The 27,039-nt window shown below is 42.8% G+C and overlaps 1 protein-coding gene across 1 annotated transcript; it reads right to left on the bottom strand.

Moving 5' to 3' along the window:
* Window positions 1–17,423: 17,423 nt before the first annotated feature.
* Window positions 17,424–26,145, bottom strand: LOC139265452 (extracellular calcium-sensing receptor-like). Its single transcript, XM_070882462.1, has 5 exons — window positions 25,856–26,145; window positions 24,641–25,466; window positions 23,171–23,398; window positions 18,428–18,551; window positions 17,424–18,337 (listed from the first exon to the last, which is right to left on the bottom strand). The coding sequence occupies exons 1-5, from the start codon at window positions 26,116–26,118 to the stop codon at window positions 17,424–17,426; spliced, it is 2,355 nt and encodes a 784-aa protein (XP_070738563.1). The 5' UTR covers window positions 26,119–26,145.
* Between the last annotated feature and the right edge of the window lie 894 nt (window positions 26,146–27,039).

Here is a 27,039-nt window from a genome sequence, read left to right as displayed (position 1 = left end):
CTCGGCACATTCTTGATGGCCTCTGTCTTGGTGTCGGTGGCTCTGATGCCATCCACTGCAATTCTTCTTTCCAAGAACTCGACCTCCAGCACCAGGAAAACACACTTCGAGCATTTCAACCTAAGTCCAACTGACTAAAAACCTCTTTCAGATTCATCAAGTGCTCAATGGTGCCCCGACCTGCAACCAGTATATCATCTTAGAAAACCACGGTGTGAGGGACCAACTTAAGCAGACTCTCCATTTTCCATTAGAAGATTGTCGCGGCTGACCGAATCCTGAATGGGCATCTGTTATAGATGAACGGACCTGTGTGCGTGTTGATGCAGGTGAGGCCTTTTGAAGATTCCTCCAGCTCCTGCGTCATGTAGGCTGAGGTCGGGTCCAACTTGGTGAATGTCTTCCCTCCAGCCAGGGTTGCAAATAGGTCATCTACCTTGGGTAGCGGGTACTGTCCTGTAGCGAAAAACGGTTAATCATTACTTTATACTTTATAGTCCCCACAAATTCTGACCGTGCCATCACCTTTAAGTACTGGGACACTCGGACTGGCCCACTCATTGAATTCCACTGGTGCGATGATGCCTTCTTGCTGCAGCCTATCGAGCTCAATTTCCACTTTCTCACGCATCATATACGGTACTGCCCATGCCGTGTGCTGGATGGGTCGCATACCGAGAACCAAATGGATCTGCACTTTTGCCCCCGTGAAGCTTCCAATGCCTGGCTCGAACAACGATTGTAATCTGCTCAGAACCTGGGCAGGTGAGGCATCATTGATGGACAAAAGCGCTCGGATGTCATCCCAGTTCCAGCAGATTTTCCCCAGCCAGCTTTTGCCAAATAGTGTGGGGCCATCCCGTGGCACAATCCACAGTGGGAGTTCGTGCACTGCTCCATCATAGGAGACTTTCACTTCTTCGCAGTCAATTATAGGGATCAGTTCCTTGGTGTAAGTTCTTAGCTTGGTGTCAATGGGGCTGAGGTTGGGCCTGTGTGCCTTATTGCACCATAGCCTGTCAAAGCCCTTTTTTCTCATTATGGATTGGCTCGCACCCGGGTCCAGTTCTATGGATACTGGAATTCCGTTCAGTTCAACTTTCAGCATTATTGGTGGACATTTCGTGATGAAGGTGTGTACCTCGTACACTTCTGTCTCCTCGGTTCGAGTCTTCAATTCAGCCTGATCCACAGTGGATCGATCTTGCTCTGTAACGTGGTGGGTTTGCGGGCTTTGCAGGGTTTGCAGCCCACCTGCACATCTGCTGGAGGTGTCCCATTGTTCGGCAGCCGTTGCACGCATAGTGCTTGAAGCGGCATTGATGGGCTTGATGATCACCTCCCCAACGCATAAGATTGTTAACTGCCTCGCATTAACGATGGATGGCGGATTATTGGTCAGCTGAGGTCGTGCAGCAGCCGATGTGTACATTCTGCAATGTATAACCATGCTCGAAAAAGATGTTACTTTATGTACAGTACTGGTTGAAACCTCTTTATGCTGAGAAATTTGTTTGGCGTTGTTGCTGGTGGACATAACTGCCTGGGCTATTGTTATGGCTTTGCTCAGGTTCGGGCTTTCAACAGTCAATAGGACTGCCTCATGTGAAGGATTACCTCATGGCCAATGCCAAGCACTAAAAAGTGTCTTAGCATTTGTTCTGGGAATCCCTCAAATTTGCAATGTCCTGCGAGGCGCCTTAGTTTGGCAATGTAGCTCGCCACTTCCTGGCCCTCCAATCGCTGAGATGTGTAGAACCGATACCTCACCATCAAGACACTTTCTTTAAGATTTAGATGCTCCCAGACCAGCGTACACAATTCTTCATAGGATTTAGTTGTTAGTTTTACCAGATCTAGAATATTCTTCATGAGGCCATAGGTTGTTGCCCCGCAGAAGGTAAGGAGGATCGCCCTTCGTTCGGCAGCATTCTCATCCCCTTCCAGCTCGTTGGCCATGAAGTATTGGTCGAGTCTCTCCACGAAGGTCTCCCAATTGTCCCCTTCTGAGAACTTCTCTAGGATACCAACTGTTCTTTGCATTTTCGCGTGGTTGTTTGTTATCTCGTCGTCAACTGATACGCTCATAATAAAGGATGAAACTGAATATTGTGAGCAATGAGTAAGTGTGACCTTAGCTCCTTTAATAGGACTCCAGAGTGCCGGTACCTCGTGGGTGGTCTGCCTATTTACAGTGCTCCGAAGAGATGCTGGGATCCTTTGGGACTCCAACAGGTAGGCCCTCTGTTGGTGGTGTGATACAGGTTACCAGGGGTTAAATACTTAACAAAAGGGATGTCTACTTAGGAGAGATTGAGTACATTGGGCTTGCACTCCCTGGAACTTAAAAGAATGAGAGGTGATTTCATTGAAACATTAAAGATTATGACGAAGATTGAGAGGGTAGAGGCTGAGAGATTGTTTCCTCTTGCTTGAGAGACTAGATCTATGGGTCATCATCTCAGGATAAGCAACCAGCCTTTTCAGATTGAGATTCTTCACTCATAGTGTTGTGAATCTTTAAAATTCCCTGACCCAAAGTGCTGTCGATGCTCAGTCATTGAGTATATTCAATAATGGGATAGATATATTTTTGGACTCCAGAGGAATTAATGGATTTGGAGATAGGACAGGAAAGTGGAGTTGAGGAAGAAGATCAGCCATGAACTATTGAAGAGCAGAGCACGTACGGGGTGCCATTTGGCCTACTCCTGCTCTTAATTCTTCTTTTCTTATGTTCTTTTGTTCTGATGTTGGATATCAGCCCGATGGATGCGTGCGTGCAATGCCTTTTGGTTGGTAGTTCCCAATATCCCCAATATACTGTGATAATTTCCATTAACTTGGAGTTTAAACTGGACAAAGCTGTACGTATCAGAAACAATGAAAATGAAAGAACATTCATTTATTTAATGCTTTAGGCGGCCTCAGGACCCACAAGCACTTCACAGCAATTGAAGTGCGTTTTTTTGCAGTGTAGCCACTGTTGGAATGTAGGAATCAGAGCCCAGGCAGAATTATATTCATTTTATTAATAATTTAGGTTTGAGGGATAAATATTGGCCTGGACAGAGTGGAGCACTGCCCTGCTCTTCTTCACAGCGCACCGTGGATTTTTGACGTCCACCTGAGAGCAGACCATTTAACATCTCATTCGAAAGACGGCACCTCCGACGGTGCAGCACTCCCTCAGCACTGCACTGGGGTGTAAGGCTTCATTATTAGCTAAGGCTGATTACTCAGATTGAATTAACTGGGCTTCGACAGCCAGATAGACAAAGGTGACAACCATAAATCCACACGCTATCCTGTTACTTTCTAGTCTGCATTAGATATTTTCTGGGGTTCAGCAGCAGTGCTCACTCGCGGAAACGGACCTTGCATTCTCTCCCATCTTTTAGTAGCCAACATCAAGTTGGAAGATATTGTAAGCCACAGGATTTAATATAGACCCATTGCCATTTAGACTGCGACTGTAAACTCACTGACACGTGCTTTATGGAACTGGACTGAACCAAAAACAAATCTGGCGAAATGAGGGTTGATTGCTCATCAATTGATTTGTTTTACATCAAATATATAAATGACCACAATACATTTTGACAAAGAGATTGGTAGATATCTTACCACTCATTTTTGTCATGAATGTAATAAAACACAACTCTAATTACGCCATTTGCAAGTTAGTTAAACGAAACTAACTGATCATATATTTTAGAATGAATTTAGCTCATCCTGATGGGTCAAATGTGGAGATGGAATCAGTTCAGCACGGATGAAAATGCGAAGACTGTGCATCACCAGGTTCCGCCCTGTAAGGGCAGACAGCAAGTTGAATTGTTGTTCAAAAAAGGAGAAAAGCATAGACCAAGCAATTATAGACCAGCCAGCCTAACCTCGTTGGTGGCAAATTATTGGAAAAAGTTCTGAGGGTCATTATTAATCGTAATTTAGAAAGACATGGTTTAATCAAGGGGAGCCAGCATGCATTTGGTAGGGGGAGGCCGTGTCTGATTATCTTGACTGAGCTAACACGTAGGTTCGATCACATCGAAACATAGAAACATAGAAAATAGTTGCAGGAGTAGGCCATTCGGCCCTTCGAGCCTGCACCACCATTCGATAAGATCATGGCTGATCATTCCTACAGTACCCCTTTCCTGCTTTCTCTCCATACCCCTTGATCCTCTTAGCCATAAGGGCCATATCTAACTCCCTCTTGAATATATCCAAAGAAATGGCATCAACAACTCTCTGCTAAATGTAGAGTTATCCCGTCCTTCAGGATTTTTTCCAATAATTTTCCCACCATTGAAGTTAGGCTGACAGGTTTGTAATTACTCAGCCTATCCCATTCTCCATTTTTAAACAAGGGTACCACATTAGCAGTCCTCCAGTCCTCCAAAGAAGACTGAAAAATGATGCTCAAGGCCTCTGTTATTTCCTCTTTTGCTTGTCTCAACAGCCTGGGATGCATTGCATCCGGAGCTGGGGACAATCGCTTTCAAAGCCGCTAAACCCCTTAATACCTCCTCTCTCACTTTCATCCAGAATTTCACACTCGTCCTCGATAGCAGTATCTGCATTGTCACTTACCTTTGTGAAAACAGACGCAAAGTGTTCATTAAGAATCATATCAACATCTTCTGCCTCCATACACTGATTTCACTTATGGTCTCTAAAAGACCCTACCCTTTCTTTAATTATCCTCTTACTTAATATATTAATAGAACATCTTTGGGTTTTCCTTGATTTAACTTGTCAAAAATTTCTCATACTCTCTCTTAGCAATCCTAATATCCTTTTTAATTTTACCTCTTAACTAATTATATTCCTCCAGATATTCTACACTATTTAGCTATCGGTATATGACATAAGCTTCCCTTTTTTTCTTTATCCTCCCCTGTAAGTCCTCAGACATCCAGCGGGCTCTAGAATTGTTATTATTTTTCTTTAGGGCACATGTTTGGCCTGAGCCCTCCAGATCTCCTCCTTGAATGCCTCCCACTTTTCCGACACTGATTTACCCGCAAGTAGCTGTTCCAGCCCGCTGTGGCCAAATCACTTCTCAACTTAGCAAACTTAGCTTTTCCAAGATTTGGGAATTTTATTTCATATACATGTACTTATCCATAACACCTGAACTCGCGAACTCTCGGATTCCTGAACTCTCAAACTTTCTGATTCCCGAGCTCCCGAACTCTCAGATTCCTGGATGCCTGACTCTCGGACCCCTGAACTCCCGAACTCTCAGACTCCTGAACTCTCGGACTGCTGAACTCCCGATCCTTGGACTCCTGAACTCCCAAACTCTCGGACTCTCGGACTCCTGAACACCTGACTATCAGACTCCTGAACTCTCAGACTCCCGAACTCCAGAACTCTCAGGCTCCCGAATTCTCGGACTCCCGTACTCCCGACCGTCATACCTGACACAAAGAGACGCTGCCACTGATTGAGGTCACATTTTGTTCTTTCAGACACGACAGGAAACTGAGACCAGGCATCTGCAGCAACCTCTTACTTCATTTCATCGTGCAAATATGTGTGTGACATTCAAATTTATCTGCCTTGCATTTTAGATTAGGTCTCCGTACAATACATATACCTCTGCAGAATCTGATTGAAGAGTTTAATAAATGATCATTCATGGATATTGTTCTATTGCATTACACATACACGATGGTAAACACAACGCCCTGACTCGATAAGGTGGGAAAAGATTCACCACCATCTATTTATCAAACATTTCTGTCGATAATCTACAATTATATATTTTATACTTATATATATAAATATATATATATATATATATATATGGCAACTTAGCACCATGATGAACCAGATGGCGGGACGGACAGTCTGCACAAATTACCGTGTATATCCTACTGTTATAAGACAGAACAGTACTGAAAAAGCGGTATCGACATTCTTTTTTCAAAGTGGTATCAAAGTAAGGAAAGATATCGAGGGACTTCACAAAGGGGAAATCCAATGGCGAGCTTGAAAAAACAGGTTTGGTGTATTTCTATAGAAAGTCGGGAGACATGGTAGCAGTGCATAGGGCAACAACAAAGGTCTTCCAGAGAACTGTGACTATGATGAAGTAAAGGATAGATGAGTAACAGTGAGAATGGGACTAACCGAGATGCGAACTGCAAAAGTGGTCAGGAGAATATGATGGGATTGATAAATAACACCGAGAATTTAGAAAAATCTCCGCGGTTGGTGGTGGTAGATGTAAGCTATGACAGAGATAGCAGGTGAGTAGATGTTAGTTTTTTTTTATTCGTTCACAGGATGTGGACATCGCTGGCAAGGCTGGCATTTATTGTCTATCCCTAATTGCCCTTGGGAAGGTGGTGGTGAGCCACCTTCTTGAACTGCTGCAGTCCTTGTGGTGGATGTACTCCCACAGTCGTAGCAGTTTTCTACAACTGAGTGGCTAGGTCATTTCAGAGGACAATTAAGAATCAATAATATAGATGGGTCTGGAGTCACATATAGACCAGGCTGGGTAAGGACGGCAGATTTCCTTCCCGAAAGAACATTAGTGAACCAGATGGGGTTTTCTGACAATCCGGTAGATTCATGTCACCATTACTGATACTAGTTTTTAATTCAAAATTTATGCAATAAACTGAATTGCTAGTGGTGGGGTCTGAAATCATGGCTCTGGATTATTAGTCTTGGTATCTGGATTACTTGTCCAGTAACATAACCGCTATACTACCATACCCTCTAAAGCAGACGTCAGCACCGATAGTATATGAGGAACACAGGAACAAGATTATGCCAGATAGCACCCAGAGACTGTTTCACCGTTCTATTAAATCATAGGAGATATAGGAACAGTAAGATGAAGTAAGATAATATGTGGTTGATGAAATTGTGCAGGAGGGAGTTCTTCAGACTCCAGGGGTTTCTGGCCTGTTCTCGCAGCAGTGAACAATACAAGATGGATGGGTTGCACCAATGTCCTAGCAGAAAGGTTAACTAGTGCTATGGGGGAGGGTTTAACCTAATTTGGCAGTGGGAGGGACAGCGGAACAAGGATGATGCATCGGAGAGGAGAAATAAAGTGCATAGAGGATTGGGAGAGACAAACAACATTAGAATGTAAAGCCTTCCAGAAAGAGGAGTGACCAGACAGGGGAGAAAAGCAAAGCAGATTATAAAAACATAAGAAATAGGAGCAGGAGTACGCCATACTGACCATCAAGCCTGCCCAGCCATTCAAAAAGATCAAGGCTGATTTCTTACCTCAACTTCTAATACCCACATTGTCCCCATATCCCTTATTTTCCTTAATATGCAAAAATCTATCAATCTCTGCCTTGAATATAATAAAACGACTGAGCACCCACAGCTTTCTGGAGTAGAGAATTCCAAAGAGTCACATGAAGACAGTTCTCCTCATCTGAGTCCTAAATGACCGACCCCTTATTCTGAGAATGTGAGGCCTAGACTCCTCAGCCAGAATAAATATCTTCAAAGAAGCTACCCTGTCAAGCCACGAGCGAAGTTTATATATTTCAATTATATCACCTGTCATTCTTCTAAACTCTAGTGAATGCAATCTCTCCTCGTAGGACAATCTCTAGAACTGGGACCGCATAGTCTTCATAGATTCTCGACCACGGTTTTGAGGACCACGACCACAAACTTAGCGGTGCCTCTCTGGGTGTAATGCTCAGCTGAGAGCAAGTGTTGCACTGGCGTACGCATGACTCTAAATCTGAGTCGATGCCGGGCCACCACACATGGGATCTGGCTATGGCTTTCATCATTACAATGCCTCGGTGCGTGCTGTTCAGTTCACCTATGAATGTGTCACTGCCTTTCTTGGGCAAGACTATGCGATTGCCCCACAATAGACAGTCTGCCTGCAGGGACAACTCGTCTTTGCGCCTGTGGAACGGCTTAATCACCTCCGGCATTTCCAGTGGGACACCAGACCAGCTCCCATAAAGGAAACAGTTTTTTTACCAAAGACATTAAAGGATCCTGGTGGTCCAGGTCCTGATCTGGCGGGCTGTAATGGGAGACTTCTCGTTCTCGAATGCCCCCATGACCATGAGCAAGTCCGCTGGCTGTGTCATTTCCACCCTGGTGGTGGGCAATGGCAGATGACTGAGAACATCTGTGCAGTTCTCTGTGCCTGGTCTGTGGCGGATTACATAATTGTATGCTGAACCATGAGCGTCCATCTTTGGATGCGGGCAGAGGCATTGGTATTAATCCCTTTGCTCAGAGAACAGCGATATGAGCGACTTATGGTCAGTTTCAAGCTCAAACTTGAGGCCAAATAAGTACTGGTGCATTTTTTTACCCCGTAAATGCACACCAGAGCCTCTTTTTCAACAATGCTGTAGGCCCTTTCAGCCTTGGACAAACTCCTGGATGCTTAAGTGACTGGTTGCAAAATCCCTGATTCATTAGCTTGTTGTAACTCACACTCGATCCTGTATGACGACGCATCGCAAGCTAGCACTAATCATTTACATGGATTGTACAGGACAAGCAGTTTGTGAGAACACAACAGATTTCTGGCTTTCTTGAAGGCAGCCTCTTGTGAATTACCCCATACCCAGTCGTCTCCCTTGTGCAGTAGCGCATGTAGGGGTTCTAGCAGGATGCTTAACCTAGATAGGAAATTACCAAAATAGTTAAGGAGTCCCAGGAACGACCGCAGCTCTGTCATGTTCTGTGCGCGTGGCACATTCTTGATGGCCTCCATCTTGGTGACGTTGGGTCTGATGCCATCTGCTGAGAATCTTCTTCCCTAGAATTCGACGTCCTGTACCAGGAAAACACACTTCGAGCGTTTCAACCTGAGCCCTGCTGCCAATTACAGGGATTAGTTTCTTGCTGTAAGTCCTTAGTTTAGTGTGAATGGGGCTGAGCTTGGGCCTGTGTGCCTTTTTGCCCCACAGCCTGTCGAAGGCCCGTTTACTCATTATGGACTGACTTGCCCCCGTGTCCAGCTCCATAGACACTGGAATACCGTTCAGTTCAACTTTCAACCTTATAGGTGGACATTTCGTAGTGAATGTGTACCCCGTACACTTCTGCCTCCTAAGTACTTTCATTTTCTTTGCCTTTTCGCGCAGCTGTTCGTTACCGCATCGCCACTTGATTCACTCATAATAACGGTGGAAACTGAGTACCTTGTACAATGAGCAAGTATCATCTTAGCTCCATTAATAAGATTCCAGAGTGCAGGTATCTCGTGGGTGGCCTGCTTATACTGTGCTTCCAAGGGATGCTGGGATCCCTTGGGACTCGAACAGCTGGGCCCTCTGGTGGTCAGGTGCCATGCAGGTTACAAAGGGTTAAATACATAACAGTATCGAGCTCCTTGAGTGTTGTTGGAGCAGCACAAATCCATTACACACCTGATGTTCCTTGTAGAGATGGTGGAAATGTTTTGGGGAGCCAGGAGGTGAGACACTCACTGCATCATAACCAGCCTCTGGCCTACTCTTGCAACCACAGTATTTATGTGGTTGATCCAGTTAAGTATCTGGTCAATAGTGACCCCAGCATGTGGATAGTGGGGTATTCTGTGATGGTAATGTTGTTGAATATCATGAGGAGGTGGTTAATCTCTCGCTTGTTGGAGATGGTCTGTATATAGATTTAAGGTACTTGGTAAATGAACCAGCGGGGAGATATTTAGACGTTTTTAAGATTGAGTGTATTCGCAACACCAAAGTTCTGCCTGCTCCCCTTAGATAAAAGAAGATTTCTCATTGGTCCGCTTGGAGGACAAGTCACACCCAGCATTTTGTCTGGAGCGTGTAATTAGATCATGCCTGCCTGAGCCATCAATTATTTGTGATGTGTAATTTTAACATTCATTACGACTTCCAGGCTCCAGACACAGCTCACAATACTGCTTTCAGTTAACATGCAGGGCTCACCCTTGTGGGTTAGTTGGTGAGAGGGGAGCGACCTATCAAAAGCCCAGTGGGAGATCGAGAGCCAGCGGCAGTTGGTGAGAGGGGAGCGACCTATCAAAAGCCCAGCGGGAGATCGAGAGCCAGCGGCAGTTGGTGAGAGGGGAGCGACCTATAAAATGCGTACCGGTGCAGCTACAGTGGGAGAGAAAGCAAAATAGAAGTAGAAAGGAAACAAAAAGTGATGTCACAGCCAATGGGGTAAGTGATTGGCTGGTGATTGGTGAGTAGCTTTTCTTTTTATTTTTTATATCAGTAAGTGAACTTTAGCATTGTTATTACCAATTTAAGGGTATCTAAGGGTTAAGACATGGCAGGAGAGCTCGGTCACGTGATATGCTCCTCCTGTACCATGTGGGAACTCGGGGACACTTCCGGTGTCCCTGGGCACTACATGTGTGGGAAGTGTATCCGCCTCGAGCTCTTGACGGTCCGCGTTGTGGAATTGGAGCTGAGGGTGGATTCACTCTGGAGCATCCACGATGCTGAGAATGACGTGAGTATCACGTGTAGTGAGTTGGTCTTACCGCAGGAGAAGGGTCCACAGCCAGATAGGGAATGGAAGACCAGCAGGAAGAGCAGTGCAAGAAAGATAGTGCAAGGGTCCCCTGTGGTCATCCCCCTGCAAACAGATACACTGCTTTGAGTACTGTTGGGGGGGATGACTCATCAGGGGAGGGCAGCAGCAGCCAAGTTCATGGCACCGTGGCTGGCTCTGCTGCACAGGAGGGCAGGAAAAAGATTGGGAGCACGATAGTGATAGGGGATTCAATGGTGAGGGGAATAGATAGGCGTTTCTGCTGCCGCAACCGAGACTCCAGGATGGTATGTTGCCTCCCTGGTGCAAGGGTCAAGGATGTCTCGGAGCGGGTGCAGGACATTCTGAAATGGGAGGGAGAACAGCCAGTTGTTGTGGTGCACATTGGTACCAACGACATAGGTAAAAAAAGAGATGAGGTCCTAAGAAAAGAATTTAAGGAGCTAGGAGCTAAATTAAAAAGTAGGACCTCAAAAGTAGTAATTTCGGGATTGCTACCAGTGCCACGTGCTAGTCAGAGTAGGACTCGCAGGATAGCGCAGATGAATACGTGGCTTGAGCAGTGGTGCAGCAGGGAGGGATTCAAATTCCTGGGGCATTGGAACCGGTTCTGGGGGAGGTGGGACCAGTACAAACCAGACGGTCTGCACCTGGGCAGGACCGGAACCAATGTCCTAGGGGGAGTGTTTGCTGGTGCTGTTGGGGAGGAGTTAAACTAATATTGCAGGGGGATGGGAACCTATGCAGGGAGAAAGAGGGAGACAAAAAGGAGGCAAAAGCAAAAGACAGAAAGGAGATGAGGAAAAGTGGAGGGCAGAGAAACCCAAGGCAAAGAACAAAAAGTGCCACTGTACAGCAAAATTCTAAAAGGACAAAGGGTGTTAAAAAAGCAAGCCTGAAGGCTTTGTGTCTTTATGCAAGGAGTATCCGCAATAAGGTGGATGAATTAACTGTGCAAATAGATGTTAACAAATATGATGTGATTGGGATTACGGAGACGTGGCTCCAGGATGATCAGGGCTGGGAACTCAACGTCCAGGGGTATTCAACATTCAGGAAGGATAGAACAAAAGGAAAAGGAAATGGGGTAGCATTGCTGGTTGAAGAGGAGATTAATGCAATAGTTAGGAAAGACATTAGCTTTGATGATGTGGAATCTATATGGGTAGAGCTGCAGAACACTAAAGGGCAAAAAACGTTAGTGGGAGTTGTGTACAGACCTCCAAACAGTAGTAGTGATGTTGGGGAGGGCATCAAACAGGAAATTAGGAGGGCATGCAATAAAGGTGCAGCAGTTATAATGGGTGACTTTAATATGCACATAGATTGGGCTAGCCAAAATGGAAGCAATACGGTGGAGGAGGATTTCCTGGAGTGCATAAGAGATGGTTTTCTAGACCAATATGTCGAGGAACCAACTAGGGGGGAGGCCATCTTAGACTGGGTGTTGTGTAATGAGAGAGGTTTAATTAGCAATCTGATTTTGCGACGCTCCTTGGGGAAGAGTGACCATAATATGGTGGAATTCTGTATTAGGCTGGAGAATGAAACAGTTAATTCAGAGACCATGGTCCAGAACTTAAAGAAGGGTAACTTTGAAGGTATGAGGTGTGAATTGGCTAAGATAGATTGGTGAATGATACTTCAGGGGTTGACTGTGGATGGGCAATGGCAGACATTTAGAGACAGCATGGATGAATTACAACAATTGTACATTCCTGTCTGGCGTAAAAATAAAAAAGGGAAGGTGGCTCAACCGTGGCTATCTAGGGAAATCAGGGATAGTATTAAAGCCAAGGAAGTGGCATACAAATTGGCCAGAAATAGCAGCGAACCTGGGGACTGGGAGAAATTTAGAACTCAGCAGAGGAGGACAAAGGGTTTGATTAGGGCAGGGAAAATGGAGTATGAGAAGAAGCTTGCAGGGAACATTAAGGCGGATTGCAAAAGTTTCTATAGGTATGTAAAGAGAAAAAGGTTAGTAAAGACAAACGTAGGTCCCCTGCAGTCAGAATCAGGGGAAGTCATAACGGGGAACAAAGAAATGGCAGACCAATTGAACAAGTACTTTGGTTCAGTATTCACGAAGGAGGACACAAACAACCTTCCGGTTATAAAAGGGGTCGGCGGGTCTAGTAAGGAGGAGGAACTGAGGGAAATCTTTATTAGTCGGAAAATTGTGTTGGGGAAATTGATGGGATTGAAGGCCGATAAATCCCCAGGGCCTGATGGACTGCATCCGAGAGTACTTAAGGAGGTGGCCTTGGAAACAGCGGATGCATTGACAGTCATTTTTCAACATTCCATTGACTCTGGATCAGTTCCTATGGAGTGGAGGGTAGCCAATGTAACCCCACTTTTTAAAAAAGGAGGGAGAGAGAAAGCAGGGAATTATAGACCGGTCAGCCTGACCTCAGTAGTGGGTAAAATGATGGAATCAATTATTAAGGATGTCATAGCAGCGCATTTGGAAAATGGTGACATGTTAGGTCCAAGTCAGCATGGATTTGTGAAAGGGAGATCATGCTTGACAAATCTTCTGGAATTTTTTGAGGATGTTTCCAGTAAAGTGGACAAAGGAGAACCAGTTGATGTGGAAAATTTGGACTTTCAGAAGGCTTTCGACAAGGTCCCACACAGGAGATTAATGTGCAAAGTTAAAGCACATGGGATTGGGGGTAGTGTGCTAATGTGGATTGAGAACTGGTTGTCAGACAGGAAGCAAAGAGTAGGAGTAAATGGGTACTTTTCAGAATGGCAGGCAGTGACTAGTGGGGTACCGCAACGATCTGTGCTGGGGCCCCAGCTGTTTACATTGTACATTAATGATTTAGACGAGGGGATTAAATGTAGTATCTCCAAATTTGCGGATGACACTAAGTTGGGTGGCAGTGTGAGCTGCGAGGAGGATGCTATGAGGCTGCAGATTGACTTGAATAGGTTAGGTGAGTGGGCAAATGCGTGCCAGATGAAGTACAATGTGGATAAATGTGAGGTTATCCACTTTGGTGGTAAAAACAGAGAGACAGACTATTATCTGAATGTTGACAGATTAGTAAAAGGGAAGGTACAACGAGACCTGGGTGTCATGGTACATCAGTCATTGAAGGTTGGCATGCAGGTACAGCAGGCGGTTAAGAAAGCAAATGGCATGTTGGCCTTCATAGCGAGGGGATTTGAGTACAGGGGCAGGGAGGTGTTGCTACAGTTGTACAGGGCCTTGGTGAGGCCACACCTGGAGTATTGTGTACAGTTTTGGTCTCCTAACTTGAGGAAAGACATTCTTGCTATTGAGGGAGTGCAGCGAAGATTCACCAGACTGATTCCCGGGATGGTGGGACTGACCTATCAAGAAAGACTGGATCAACTGGGCTTGTATTCACTGGAGTTCAGAAGAGTGAGAGGGGACCTCATAGAAACGTTTAAAATTCTGACGGGTTTGGACAGGTTGGATGCAGGAAGAATGTTCCCAATGTTGGGGAAGTCCAGAACCAGGGGTCACAGTCTAAGGATAAGGGGTAAGCCATTTAGGACCGAGATGAGGAGAAACTTCTTCACCCAGAGAGTGGTGAACCTGTGGAATTCTCTACCACAGAAAGTAGTTGAGGCCAATTCACTAAATATATTCAAAAGGGAGTTCGCTGAAGTCCTTACTACTCGGGGGATCAAGGGGTATGGCGTGAAAGCAGGAAGGGGGTACTGAAGTTTCATGTTCAGCCATGAACTCATTGAATGGCGGTGCAGGCTAGAAGGGCTGCATGGCCTGCTCCTGCACCTATTTTCTATGTTTCTATGTTAGGACCTTCTCCCACACCCCAAAAAAATTCCTGACCCCGACCCACAAGTTCCTGATCTTCCCCACTATTTGAGTTCCTGACCTTCCCCCAAAACAATTTCCTGACATTTCCCCTCCCCTACAAGTTCATGGCCTTCACCCAACCCCAACCCCAAGCCCAACGAGTTTCTGAGTTTCCCCTCCCCCGCCCACACACCGGGTTCCTGACTTTCTCTCCTGCCCAGTGTCCTGGCCTCCACCTCTCCCGAGTTCCTGACCTTCTCCCCATGCCCACTCCTGACATTAACCCCCAACAAGTTTCTGATCTTCTCCCTCCACTGAGTTCCTGACATCCGCCCGCTCAACAACACCCCATCCCTCGCATTCCTGTCCGTCTCTCCCCTGAGTTCCAGAACTTCTCGCCCCAAAAAAGTCCCTCATCTTTTCCCTCCCGAAAAAGTTCCTCACCGTGTTACTCACCTCCTCCCCCCAACGCCCATGTTCCTGACATTCTTCTTCCCCCCCGCAAGTTCCTAGCCATCTGCCCCTGCTCCAGCACATTTCTGATTCACCCCCGCCCATCCCAGCCCACACAAGTTCCTCATCTATTCCTCCCCTCTTCCCGGCCGGGTTCCTGACTTTCTACTCACGTCCGAGTTCCTGACCTTCCGCCCAAAAGGTTACTGCCATTCTCTCCCCTGCGAACCGAACAGGTTCCTGAGATTCCTCTCTCCCCTGCTCATAGATGGGGCACCGTGTGTAGATCACAGATTGTTAACCGGCGTATTGGATATGAAGTGATAGTGACAGTATCAGCATTTCATCCAGTCCAATGATGTCACTTGCCGCACATGCTAGTAGAAATCAACCACGTCTAGAGGAGGAGAGTGAGAACATGGTATGGGTGCAAACGGGGTGGGATGGGGTTGGAAGAGCGTGATCCAAGTTTAACAGAGGGGGGAGAATGTGATCCGACTTCCCATTAGGATCATGTTCTTGCTCTCATTCCTCCCCTCCTTCCCCCATTCCCACTGTATTCTCCATTCGCTTCCTCCCGGAGTTGCTGACTTTCTGCCCGCCCCCACCTTACGCCGCCAAGCTCCTCATCTCCTCTCCACCCTTTGACTCTCTCTCTCTGCCTCCGATACGCTCCCTCTCCCTTTCGATCTCCCCCTCTGATCCTCTCTCTCCTCCCCCTTCGATCCTCTCTCTACCCCCTTTATTCCCCTCTCCACTCTCCCCCCATTCCGCTCTGCCTCCACTGGCTTCCAACTGTTCCCCTGATCTTATCTGCACAGAGATAATGGACAGATGCCAGTGCAAGCTGCAGCCGTCGAAGCGGTTGGTATTGCGCATGCGCGAACAGATAAAGTGCAATGCGTGGTATGAAACCGGCATGCTTGCGTAGTGAGAGTAATAAATGCATTGCAAATAATCACTTTTTTTTCAATGCAGCAAATTGTTGTGATCTGGAAAGCACTGCCTGAAAGGGTAGTGGAAGCAGATTCAACAGTAATCTTCAGAATGAATTGGTTTTATATTTGAAAAGGAAACAATTGTCGGGCTATGGGGATAGAGAAATGGAGTGGGGCTTAATTGGACATCTCCTTTTAAAAAGTCGATACTAGCATGATGAACTCAATCGCCAGCTTCTGTGTTGTATGATTCTCTAATTTCAAGATTTAAAATAATAGCTAAAATACAGGAACAAGTTATCAAACTTCTATACAAAGTTCAATGCTGCTCAACTTTATACCCGATTGAGGACATTGAACAGGAGATTTAAGTTAAGAACATAAGAAATAGGAACAGGAGTAGGCCATATAGCCCCTCGAGCCTGCTCCGCCATTGAATAAGATCATGGCTGATCCAATCATGGACTCAGCTCCACTTCCCCGCCCGTTCCCCATAACCCCTTATCCACTTCTCATTTAAGAAACTGTCTATTTCTGTCTTAAATTTATTCAATGTCCCAGCTTCCACAGCTCGATGAGGCAACGAATTCCACAGATTTACAACCCTCTGAGAGAAGAAATTTCTCCTCATCTCTGTTTTAAATGTTTCTTATTCGAACATCATGCCCTCTAGTTTTAGTCTCTCCCTTCAGTGGAAACATCCTCTCTGCCTCCACCTTGTCAAGCCCCCTCATAATCTTATACCTTTCGATATGATCGCCTCTCATTCTTCTGAATTTCAATGAATAGAGGTCTAATCTACTCAACCTTTTTTCATTACTCAATCCCCTCATCCCCGGAATCAACCTGGTGAACCTTCTCTGAACTGCCTCCAAAGCAAGTATATCCTTTCGTAAATATGGAACCCAAAACTGCGCGCAGTTTTCCAGGTGTGGCCTCACCAATATCTTATACAGCTGTAGCAAGACTTCCCTGCTTTTATACTCCATCCCCTTTGCATTAAAGGCCAAGATACCATTGGCCTTCCTGATAACTTGCTGTACCTGCATACTATCCTTTGCGTTTCATGCACAAACACCCCCAAGTCCCGCTGTACTGCGGCACTTTGCAATCTTTCCCCATTTAAATAATTGCTTGCTCTTTGATTTTTCCTGCCAAAGTGCATGACCTCACACTTTCCAACATTATACTCTATTTGCCAAATTTTTGCCCACTCACTTAGCTTGTCTATGTCCTTTTGCAGATTTTTTGTGTCCTCCTCACGCATTGCTTTTCCTCCCATCTTTGTATCGTCAGCAAACTTGGCTACATTACAATCAACCCCTTCTTCCAAGTCGTTAATAAAGATTGTAAATAGTTGGGGTCCTAGCACTGATCCCTGCGGCACCCCACTAGTTACTGGTTGTCAACCAGAGAATGAACCATTTATCCCGACTCTCTGTTTTCTGTTACTTAGCCAATCCTCAAACATGCTAATATATTACACCCAACACCATGATCTTTTATCTTGTGCAGTAATCTAAAATGATACATTTCATTACAGATCAGAAGTAAACATTTATTCAGCTGGAAATTAAGATTATACAGTGTCAACAGCGTTTAAATCCACAATAAATTAATTTTGCATACAAGTACTTTGATTTGATTGAGTTGATACTATTGCATTATCATGCAATTACAGAAAAAGCAATTGATATTGACATGTTTATTGAATTATTCATATTATCAACATTTCAAAGCTTTTTTGAAGGCATTTTGGCCATTACATGCTTTCTCGTGTTGCTTTCTGGTTTAAGCAATATAATAATACATTTAGGAAAGAAAATACATAGAAGCAACCCAAAACTGGATGACAAAATAGCAAACACTTCTATCGCTACAGTATATTTTCCAGGGGAGCTCACGTAGGCTGGAATGAATGCAATCCAAACAGCACAGAAGATGAGCATGCTAAAAGTTATACATTGGGCCTCATTGAAATTATCGGGCAGTTTCCGGGCTAGAAATGCAAGAATAAAACAAACACAGGACAAGAAAGCAATATAACCTGACACACAATAAAAGGCTGTTATAGACCCCATGCGGCATTCCAAAATAATAATTTCTTTGTAATAGTTTGTGTTTTTCATTGGAAAAGGTGGCGCCGTACTTAGCCATATTGTACATATCAATCCTTGAATAGATGTCAGAGCAAATACGCCGAAGCGTTGGTGTGTGGGTCCAAACCATTTCATGAGATTGTTGTTGGGGAGTGTTGCTTTAAAGGCCATCAGTACAAGGATAGTCTTTGCCAAAACGCAAGAAATGCATAAGACGAAAGTAATGCCAAATGATACACGTTGTAAGGCACAGGACCAGAATGAAGGCTCACCAATATAAGTCAGAGAGCAAAGGAAACAAAGAGTCAATGCAAAGAGAAGCAGGAAGCTCAGCTCGGAATTGTTAGCCTTCACAATGGGAGTGTCCTTATACTGAAGGAAGACACCAGCTATTGCTGCAGTTCCACAGACTCCGAGCAACGCCAGCATCGCTAATATGATTCCCAATGTCTCTCCAAAAGAGAGAAACTCAATTTCCTTTGCGGCGCATGTGTTTTTGCTCGGATTGGGCCAGAAATCGAAAGGGCACTGAGTGCATTCTAAAGCATCTAGGAGAAATAGAAAGTGGTAAACGAAAGTCAAGCATTTTTGCGCCATCAAAGTAAAAAGACAAACAGGGAACTCGAGTTTTCACATACCTGTTGTGTTGCTGATCTCACCGTCAGCGCATTGAGTGCAGTCAAAGCAACAGCTCGGCTGTCCCTTTCTGGGGACTTTCCGTGTTCCTGGGAGGCAGCTCTCTGTGCAAATTGCATGTGGAACCTAAAGAAAATGTGACAGCAACGTTCATATTATGATAAAATTACACCTTGTGCAAAACACAGTTAATATACTGTAGTTCCAAATAACGATATTTAGAAAGTAATGTTATTCGCAACATCAGCCACTTTTTTTGAAATTATATCACAGGTTATATTGTTCAATAAAGGATTAATTGATGCAAATGATATATAGCAAAGTAGAATCCTTTCCATGTAAATCTAGAGTAGATATTGTGAAGTAAGTGATGTATTCGAACATAGTATTATACGTATTCAGTATCCAATTGTAAATATTTTATATTTATTTTTACAGGGGTTACAAATGAAACAAAGAGTTTTCTACAATTAATAATCATGTGATAATATTTTTGCTCAATAACTTAGAACACTATTAACTCTACATTTGTGAATGACACTGAATATATATTGAAAATGTTGTTCAATGATAACATAATTGAGAGAGCATAGAATTGGAGGTGTTCTATTGGCTTGGATAGGGAATTAGTTAGGAGGTAGTAGATCGAGAGTACGGTAATGTACTCAAATTGGCAGGATGTAACTAGTGGTGTCGCCGAGCTTTTCATTATATTTAGAATTGACTGGCATGAACGAATAGAGAGCCATGTATCTAATTTTGCTGATGACACTAAGTTAGATGGCACAGTAAATAGTGTATATGGGAGAAGAAAGTGCAAAGCTAAAATTGATAAATTATTTGAATGGGACAGATTGAGTTCAATGTGCGAAAGTGTGAGGTCACCTCGTTTGGACTGAAGAAACATAGAAACATAGAAAATAGGTGCAGGAGTAGACCATTCAGCCCTTCGATCCTGTACCACCATTCAATATGATCATGGCTGATCATGCAACTTTAGTATCCCATTCCTGTTTTCTCTCCATACCCCTTGATCCCTTTAGCCATAAGGGCCACATCTAACTCCCTTTTGAATATGTTTAACGAACTGGCCTCAACAACTTTCTGTGGTAGAGAATTCCACAGGTTCACAATTCTCTGAGTGAAGAAGTTTCTCCTCATCTTGGTCCTAAATGGCTTAGACTGTCACTCCTGGTTCTGGGCTTCCCCAACATGGGAACATTCTTCCTGCATCTAACCTATCCATTCCCGTCAGAATGTTATATGTTTCTATGAGATCCCCTCTCATTCTTCTAAATTGCAGTGAATATAAGCCGAGTCGATCCAGTCTTTCTTCATATGTCAGTCCTGCTATCCCAGTCTGGTTAACCTTCGCTGCACTCCCTCAATAGCAAGAATGTCCTTCCTCAGATTAGGAGACCAAACCTGTACATAATATTCAAGGTGTGGCCTCACCAAGGCCCTGTACAACTGCAGTAACACCTCCCTGCTCCTATACTCAAATCCTCTCGCTAAGAAGGTCAACATGCCATTTGCCTTCTTCACTGCCTGCTGAAACTGCATGCCAATTTTCAATGACTGATGTACCATGACACCCAGGTCTTGTTGCAGCTTCTTTTTTATTAATCTGTCACCATTCAGATAATACTCTGCCTTCATGTTTAGTGGATACCCTCACAATTATTTACTTTTTACTGCCATGCATTTGCCCACTCACCTAACCTACCCAAATCACCCTGTAGCCTCTCAGCATTCTCCTCACAGCTCACACTGCCACCCAGCTTCGTGTCATCTGCAAACTTGGAGATATTACATTCAATTCCTTCATCTAAATCATTAAGATATATAGTGTAAATAGCTGGGGTCCCAGCAATGAACCTTGCGGTACCCCATTAGTCACTGCCTGCCATTCTGAAAAGGACCCGTTTATTCCTACTCTTTGCTTCCTGTTTGCCAATCAGTTCTTTATCCACATCAATACATTACCCCCAATACTATGTGCCTTAATTTTGCACACCAATCTCTTGTGTGGGACCATGTCAAAAGCCTTTTGAAAGTCCAAATACACCACATTCACTGGTTCTCCCCTGTTCACTCTACTCGTTACATCCTCAAAAAATTCCAGATGATTTGTCAAGCATGATTTCCCTTTCATAAATCCATGCTGACTTGGACCGATCCTGTCACTGCTTTCTAAATAAGGTGCTATTATATTTTAATAATTGATTCCAACATTTTCCCCACTACCAATATCAGGCTAACTGGTCGATAATTCCCTGTTTTCTCTCTCCCTCCTTTTTTTTAAAAGTGGGTTTACATTAGCTACCCTCCAATCCATAGGAACTGATCCAGAGTCTACATAATGTTGGAAAATGACTACCCATGCATCCACTATTTCTAGGGCCACTTCCTTAAGTACTCTGGGATGAAGATTATCAGGCTCTGGGGATTTATCGGCCTTCAATCCCATCAATTTCCCTAACACAATTTCCTGACTAATAAGGATGTCCTTCAGTTCCTCCTTCTCGCTAGACCCTCAGTCCCCTAGTATTTCCGGAAGGTTATTTGTGTCTTCCTTTTCTTTGTTCCCCATTTTAAAAATAGAAAGATAGATCAGAGTATTTTCTAAATAGAAGAAGGTAGGAAATGTGGATCAGTGGAGGGATTTCTGGGTCCAATTAGAGAAATCACTAAAAGCTAGTGGACAGGTGCAAAAAATAATTTAAAATAATTAAATGTTGGCTTTTATCTCAGGAGGGCTGTAGCACAAGTGGTGGAAGGTATGTTACAGCTGTACAGAGCTTTGGTTAGACCCCATCTGAAGTATTGCATTCAGTTCTGGGCACCGCACAGCAGGAATGCTATATTGTTCTTTGACAGGTGCAGCATGGATTCACCAGAATTATATCAGAGCTAAAGGTGTTAAGTTATGAGGATATGTTGGTTGTATTCCCTTGAATATAGACGCTTATGTGGAGATTGAATTAAATTGTTTAAGATGATTGAAGAATTTATTATGGTATATACAGTGATACAATTTCCTCTGGTGCAGGAATCTGGAATTAAGATACAGATCAACAATAATCTATTTAAATGACGGAACAGGCTTGAGGGCCTACTCCTGATCTTACGTTCCTATAGAAAATAGTTAGGTGCGTATTCATTCGTATCTAAAACAATGAAAGCAACAACTTGCATTCATATGACGTATTTCACGTCTCCCCACATGTCAGAACATTCGGTAGTCAATGGAAAACCTTTTCCAAGTTATTTGGTAGGAAACGGCGGCAGCCAATGTACACGCATCAAGATCCCACAATTGGCAATGCAAAGATTATCATTAAGATTACAGCAAGTAATGTTTCACCTGGTTTACAATTGTCCACAATTTAACGAAACAATCTTGTTGTTTTTGTAAGCACCAATTACGATCTTCATCCTCAGGTACTTAATAGTTAATAAAATGTTTTACATGTAATTTTGGTAAAACTGAACTCTACTAATTTGTGAATTCCTATTCCATATATTTATATTTAAAGCAATGATTACTGTTGGAATAAAATCATATTTTTGCCTGCAGTCCATGTTTAATGCCGATACAGGTACAGGGAGCACAGCATTAGTGATTTTACATTGAATTAATATTAAGCTATATTTTTAGTCAGCGGTCTCTATTACGTTGCCACAGTTGTAGCTTCAACAACATCAATAGATGACTACAACTATTATGACAATCAATCATGTGCACCTCAGCTTTTTAGATCGGAATTATTTAATTATTTTTAAAATATTTATACCTATTGATTTAAATATAACATATACTGCTTGATTCCTCTAAAAACGTGTTTATGCAACCTTGCTGTGCGCAAATAGGCTGCAGCGTTTGCCGACATCTCACGTGTGACTCCAGTTCAATGTAATCTACTGACCGTGAAGAACTTTGGGCCATCATGTGGACGTAAAAGTGGCTATATGCATATCTTCCCTTTATTGTCTTTCCTGCCATGATTCTTTCATTCTTTTCTGCTTTAGTGCTTTCCAGTAATAATGTTCACCATGGATTAAGCGTTTGAAGATGATACATGGGACAGTGTTTATTTCTGTTATCTCACCTGTATCTAATCGAGTTAAACTGACATCAGGTATTATATGGCATTTAACCGCAGTGGTGTGCTAATGTGTATTTAGGTGCTCTCACAGAGCTGATAGTTGGGGAGTTCCAGGATTTTGACCCACTGAAGATGAAGCAATAGCGATATATGTCCAAGTCAGGCTGCTGTGTGACATAGAGGGCAAATGAAAGTGACTGAGTTCCTATGCATCTGCTACTCTTCTCCTTCTAAGTCGTGGAAGTCATGAGTTTGGGAGGGGCTGAATGTTCATTTTATTCAGAATGCCCTTCAAAGAGTGAACACTAAATTAAGCTGCAATTATGGCAACATTAAGAATAGCTATCTTAACTTCCTAGACATTACCCACAGACATTCTACATAGGGCCATTGCCTTTAGCAGAGAGATAAGAGTTTCATGATACTAGGACAATTTGGATCTAAGTTCCGAGATACAAGCTCAGAAAGTCAGCCGGATAATGGGCCAAATCCCATAACATTCTATTTACATATATTAAAAATTAATTGTAGGTTAAGTTTATTTGAGACTGTTTGTAGTAAACAAGACTTGAATAAATAGACAGGTACCATTGTGAAGAATTTAAATAAGAAGGATTATTTTCTTGATGGACACACCTTGTTGTTTCCGCCATTCCACACAATAGCTTCTTTATTTAGAACAATTGGCTGGCCGGAAGATGCAGAAGCATCGTAATAGCCAACAGTCACAATCTCTGGTAAACCATTTTTATTGACTTGCCAGTTTATCAGGTCATATCTCGCCACTGGATCGCCATTGGAATCAAAGTAGACGTTGTCACCATTCCTAGTTGTGAAATTAACTGATTCTATATAATGAAGTAGCTGCAAAACAGTAGGGCGTGTATTAATTAATTGAGGATGAAGCACATCATTTTTATTGTTCCATATTACAAATAATATAAAAAGACAGATTTAGAGCCTATCCAGGCAAGATATATTAAAGTCACTTCAGTAATTACATTAAATAAAGTAAAGAGAAATGAAAAAGACCATCGGGACCATCAATGTTCATCCTAAAATAGACCTACTGAGTTGACTTTGACAAGTAACTCAGTTATATTCTCAAGGAGCTGCAGTAGATTTAACGAGTAGGATTAACAACTGCAAAAATATTTTTCCTTTTATAAATGTTATGTCGCACCGGAGGTATCACTATCATCGCTTTCAGGATACTTCCTAGAATTACATAGACATGACAGCATAGAAACAAGGTATTCAGCCTAACAGGTCTATGCTGGTGTTTATGCTATATACGATCCTCCTCTGGCCATGCTTCATTTCATGCTATCGGCATATCCATCGTGCATTTATCTAGACTTCTCCTTAAAGGCATCTAAGGTATTTGTCTCAACTACTTCATGTGTTCAGAATGATCCACATTCTCACAGCTCTCCGAGTAACGAGGTTTCTCCTGAATTCCGTATTGGATTTATTAACAACCATATTATATTTATGGCCCTTATATTTCGATTCCCCCATTATTTCCTCATATCTAACATTTTCACAATATTAAAGATTTCTATTTTAATATCACTCAACCTTCTCTTTTCTCCAGTCTGTACCGATAGGTTTTCAGAAGTTAGCCTGTTTAGTTAACAGGGTGGCTCCACAGGATCCCACCCACCAACACCACTTCCCACCCACCCACCCACCCCCCGCACCCCTGGTTTTCTCTGTAATTTTCAATTTATTTCAATTGATTCCATTCTTGCGCTTAATCAGAAGGTCATTGGTTGAAGCACTGAAACATGAGTTGTGCACCTAAGTGACATGAGGGAGAACAAAATAGGTAGCTAGTTTTTATGATCTGGAAGGCACTGCCTAAAAGGCTAATGGAACCGGATTTAATAGTGACTGTCCAAACGGAATATGAATACTTGAAAAAGAAACAAAATCCAGAGCCCTTTGGAAATAGCAGGTGAGTGGCACTAATTGGTTAGTGCTTTTGAACAGACAGCATAGACACAAGGGGCCAAATGGCCACCTTCTATGATGCATCATTCTATGTTTATATGAAAATCTAGCTTGAATATTATCTACTTTTTACATGTGTCAGCTTCTTACCTGCCACGGTTCATAAGCAGAAATGCGTGCACACGTGTCATTTGTAAACGGGCCTTCTCCATCTTCACAGGTAAGCATCCCATGCATTGCATGGGCGAAGGCATAGACTGCTTTGTATACGTTGTAGGAACTTCCATCCATACTTACGTCAGAATATGCATTGTTTACATCGTATAGAGATTCATGGCTTGTACATTGCTGATATGCAGGAGCAGATTTTGATGTGCGGTCACTTTCTGACAGTAGAGTGCACTTGAATGTTGTTTCCCAAAATTCCGCCACTAAGCTGTTGCCCAAGAGTGTAGATGGGTTAACCTTAAGAAGAAATTTTCGTAATCCTACCACCTCTGCCATATGGATGGCAGGTCCCATTGTCCCAATGAGGAACCTGGTCCTTTCCTCTGGAGTAAGTAATTCTGCTGTAACCCAAGCCTCACTTCCTATCCACTGTATCCCCGTCACATTCTGACGTACAATTTCTCTTAACAAAATCCGCATTTCTCCTGTGGCAGAAAATGCTACTATGACCCTTGTTGTTGATTTTTTGATGATCTGAACAATTTCTGATATTTTGTCCTCGGGATCGGTTCTTGAAAATGATGCGGAGAAAGCTACGCAAATTCTCAGCTTTTCAATGTCTTCCATAAAAGCTTGCATTCCAAAATTACCATAGTCATTGTTGCTTCTTATGGTTCCGATCCACGTCCATCCAAAGGTTTTAACGAGCTGAGCTAAAAGCTTGGACTGATAGTAATCACTGGGTATTGTTCTATAAAAAGCGGGGTATTCCTGCCTATTACTGAGACACGCACACGTGGAAAAGTAACTAATCTGTTGAAAACAACCGGCAGTAAGTCTCATACAATAGAAATCAATGTCAAAGAAGATAAAGGCCACAGAATGTAATCCTACTTATAACGATGATTACAACATTTATGTTATTTAATGTATATAGTTTTAATTCTTTCATTGAGGTTGTAATCACAAAGACAAGAATTACCTTTCTTGTTGGTTGCATTAGTTCATAAAATCAATGTATTGGATTACAATAAAATATAAACTCATCGTAATATTTTAATACATCCAACCCATTAAAATATTAACCAAGGACGTGTCCTGTTATTTGCTTCTACTAGCATGTACATGAATATAATTCAATGAGGTATTGTTGCTATCATTTATGCTTGGACCAGAATGCTCCCATGAAATGCCCACCTTACCAATGGGATTCTAAAAGGACCGATTGTCCTTGATATTGCGATGGATTGGGAGGATCCACCGCCCCCAACGATCGCCAAGACATTGGGAGGACCTTTACAATCATTGGCAGAAATAATTTCTTCCCTTCCATTAACAAGAGCCAGGGCTGCCTTCGTAGCGGTTGTAGATGATGAACAGTCATCGAGAATTCTATAGCCCATTGTAATATTCGGAAGCAATGTAAGGCTTCTATTTATTTCTTCGATGGCAAAGATCATAGTCTGCACAAGGCGAAAAGATCTGAAATCAAAACTGTAGAGTACAAATTACTAGTTGGTAGGCATGTACATGAGCCAGCCACCTGTCATCATATTTCATTTTGATATTCCTTACACCTGCTTAATATTGATTGCAGTCTACGTGATAAATTCACTACAGAAGAGATTATGTGAAGTAAATTTAACAAATTTGATTGTTGACAATTAAATTATGTTCTATATCTTGGCGACTTTAAGTCCTATTTTGACTGCTATAAGATGTATTATATATATATATATATATATGTTACAACTAAATCTTCAAAAAATATTCTACATTTCATTATTTCACTCTGACTGATAAGAGTTTGTTAAAAAAAATTGCATTCGGTGAGTCATGCATATATGTATAACCCAAGGACAGAAGAATAAGAAATTGCCGTATGTGATATAAAATAGAATACTCCTTCAATCAGGTCATCTACTACATTTCCTGTTTGTTCTATAAAATACTGCTTTTAAAGGATTTACTTCTATTCCCGACATTGTCTAATTTAGCTTTACTTCTTTTACCTGAAAGTTATCTTCGTTCTCTCTTTGAAGCGCGTCTTACTCCATTCCATAATCCACTGTATTTTAGTATATGATACATGCTTTATTTTTCTAATTAAACGCTCAATATAGACCAAGAAATATGACCTTAGTCCCAAATATGTTCTTTCTTTAAGTAAGCCGCTTGCACCTGGCATGTGATCTCCTAAAAGTTTCCTGCCTAATTTAACCCTCTGATTATAAACCTATGACATACTAACTGTTATCCGAATGATATAAGTTACTCGAATTTATACTTTTCAAAACCTAGTATTAGGATGAGTTGAATTATTATGCTCAAAACAAGTAATTATTTTATTTAATTTATTTCTTATTTTGTCTGTTATCTAC

The sequence above is a fragment of the Pristiophorus japonicus genome, chromosome 6 (genome assembly GCF_044704955.1).
Source record: "Pristiophorus japonicus isolate sPriJap1 chromosome 6, sPriJap1.hap1, whole genome shotgun sequence".
Taxonomy (NCBI): domain Eukaryota; kingdom Metazoa; phylum Chordata; class Chondrichthyes; family Pristiophoridae; genus Pristiophorus; species Pristiophorus japonicus.
This window is presented reverse-complemented; position numbering and strand designations above follow the sequence as displayed.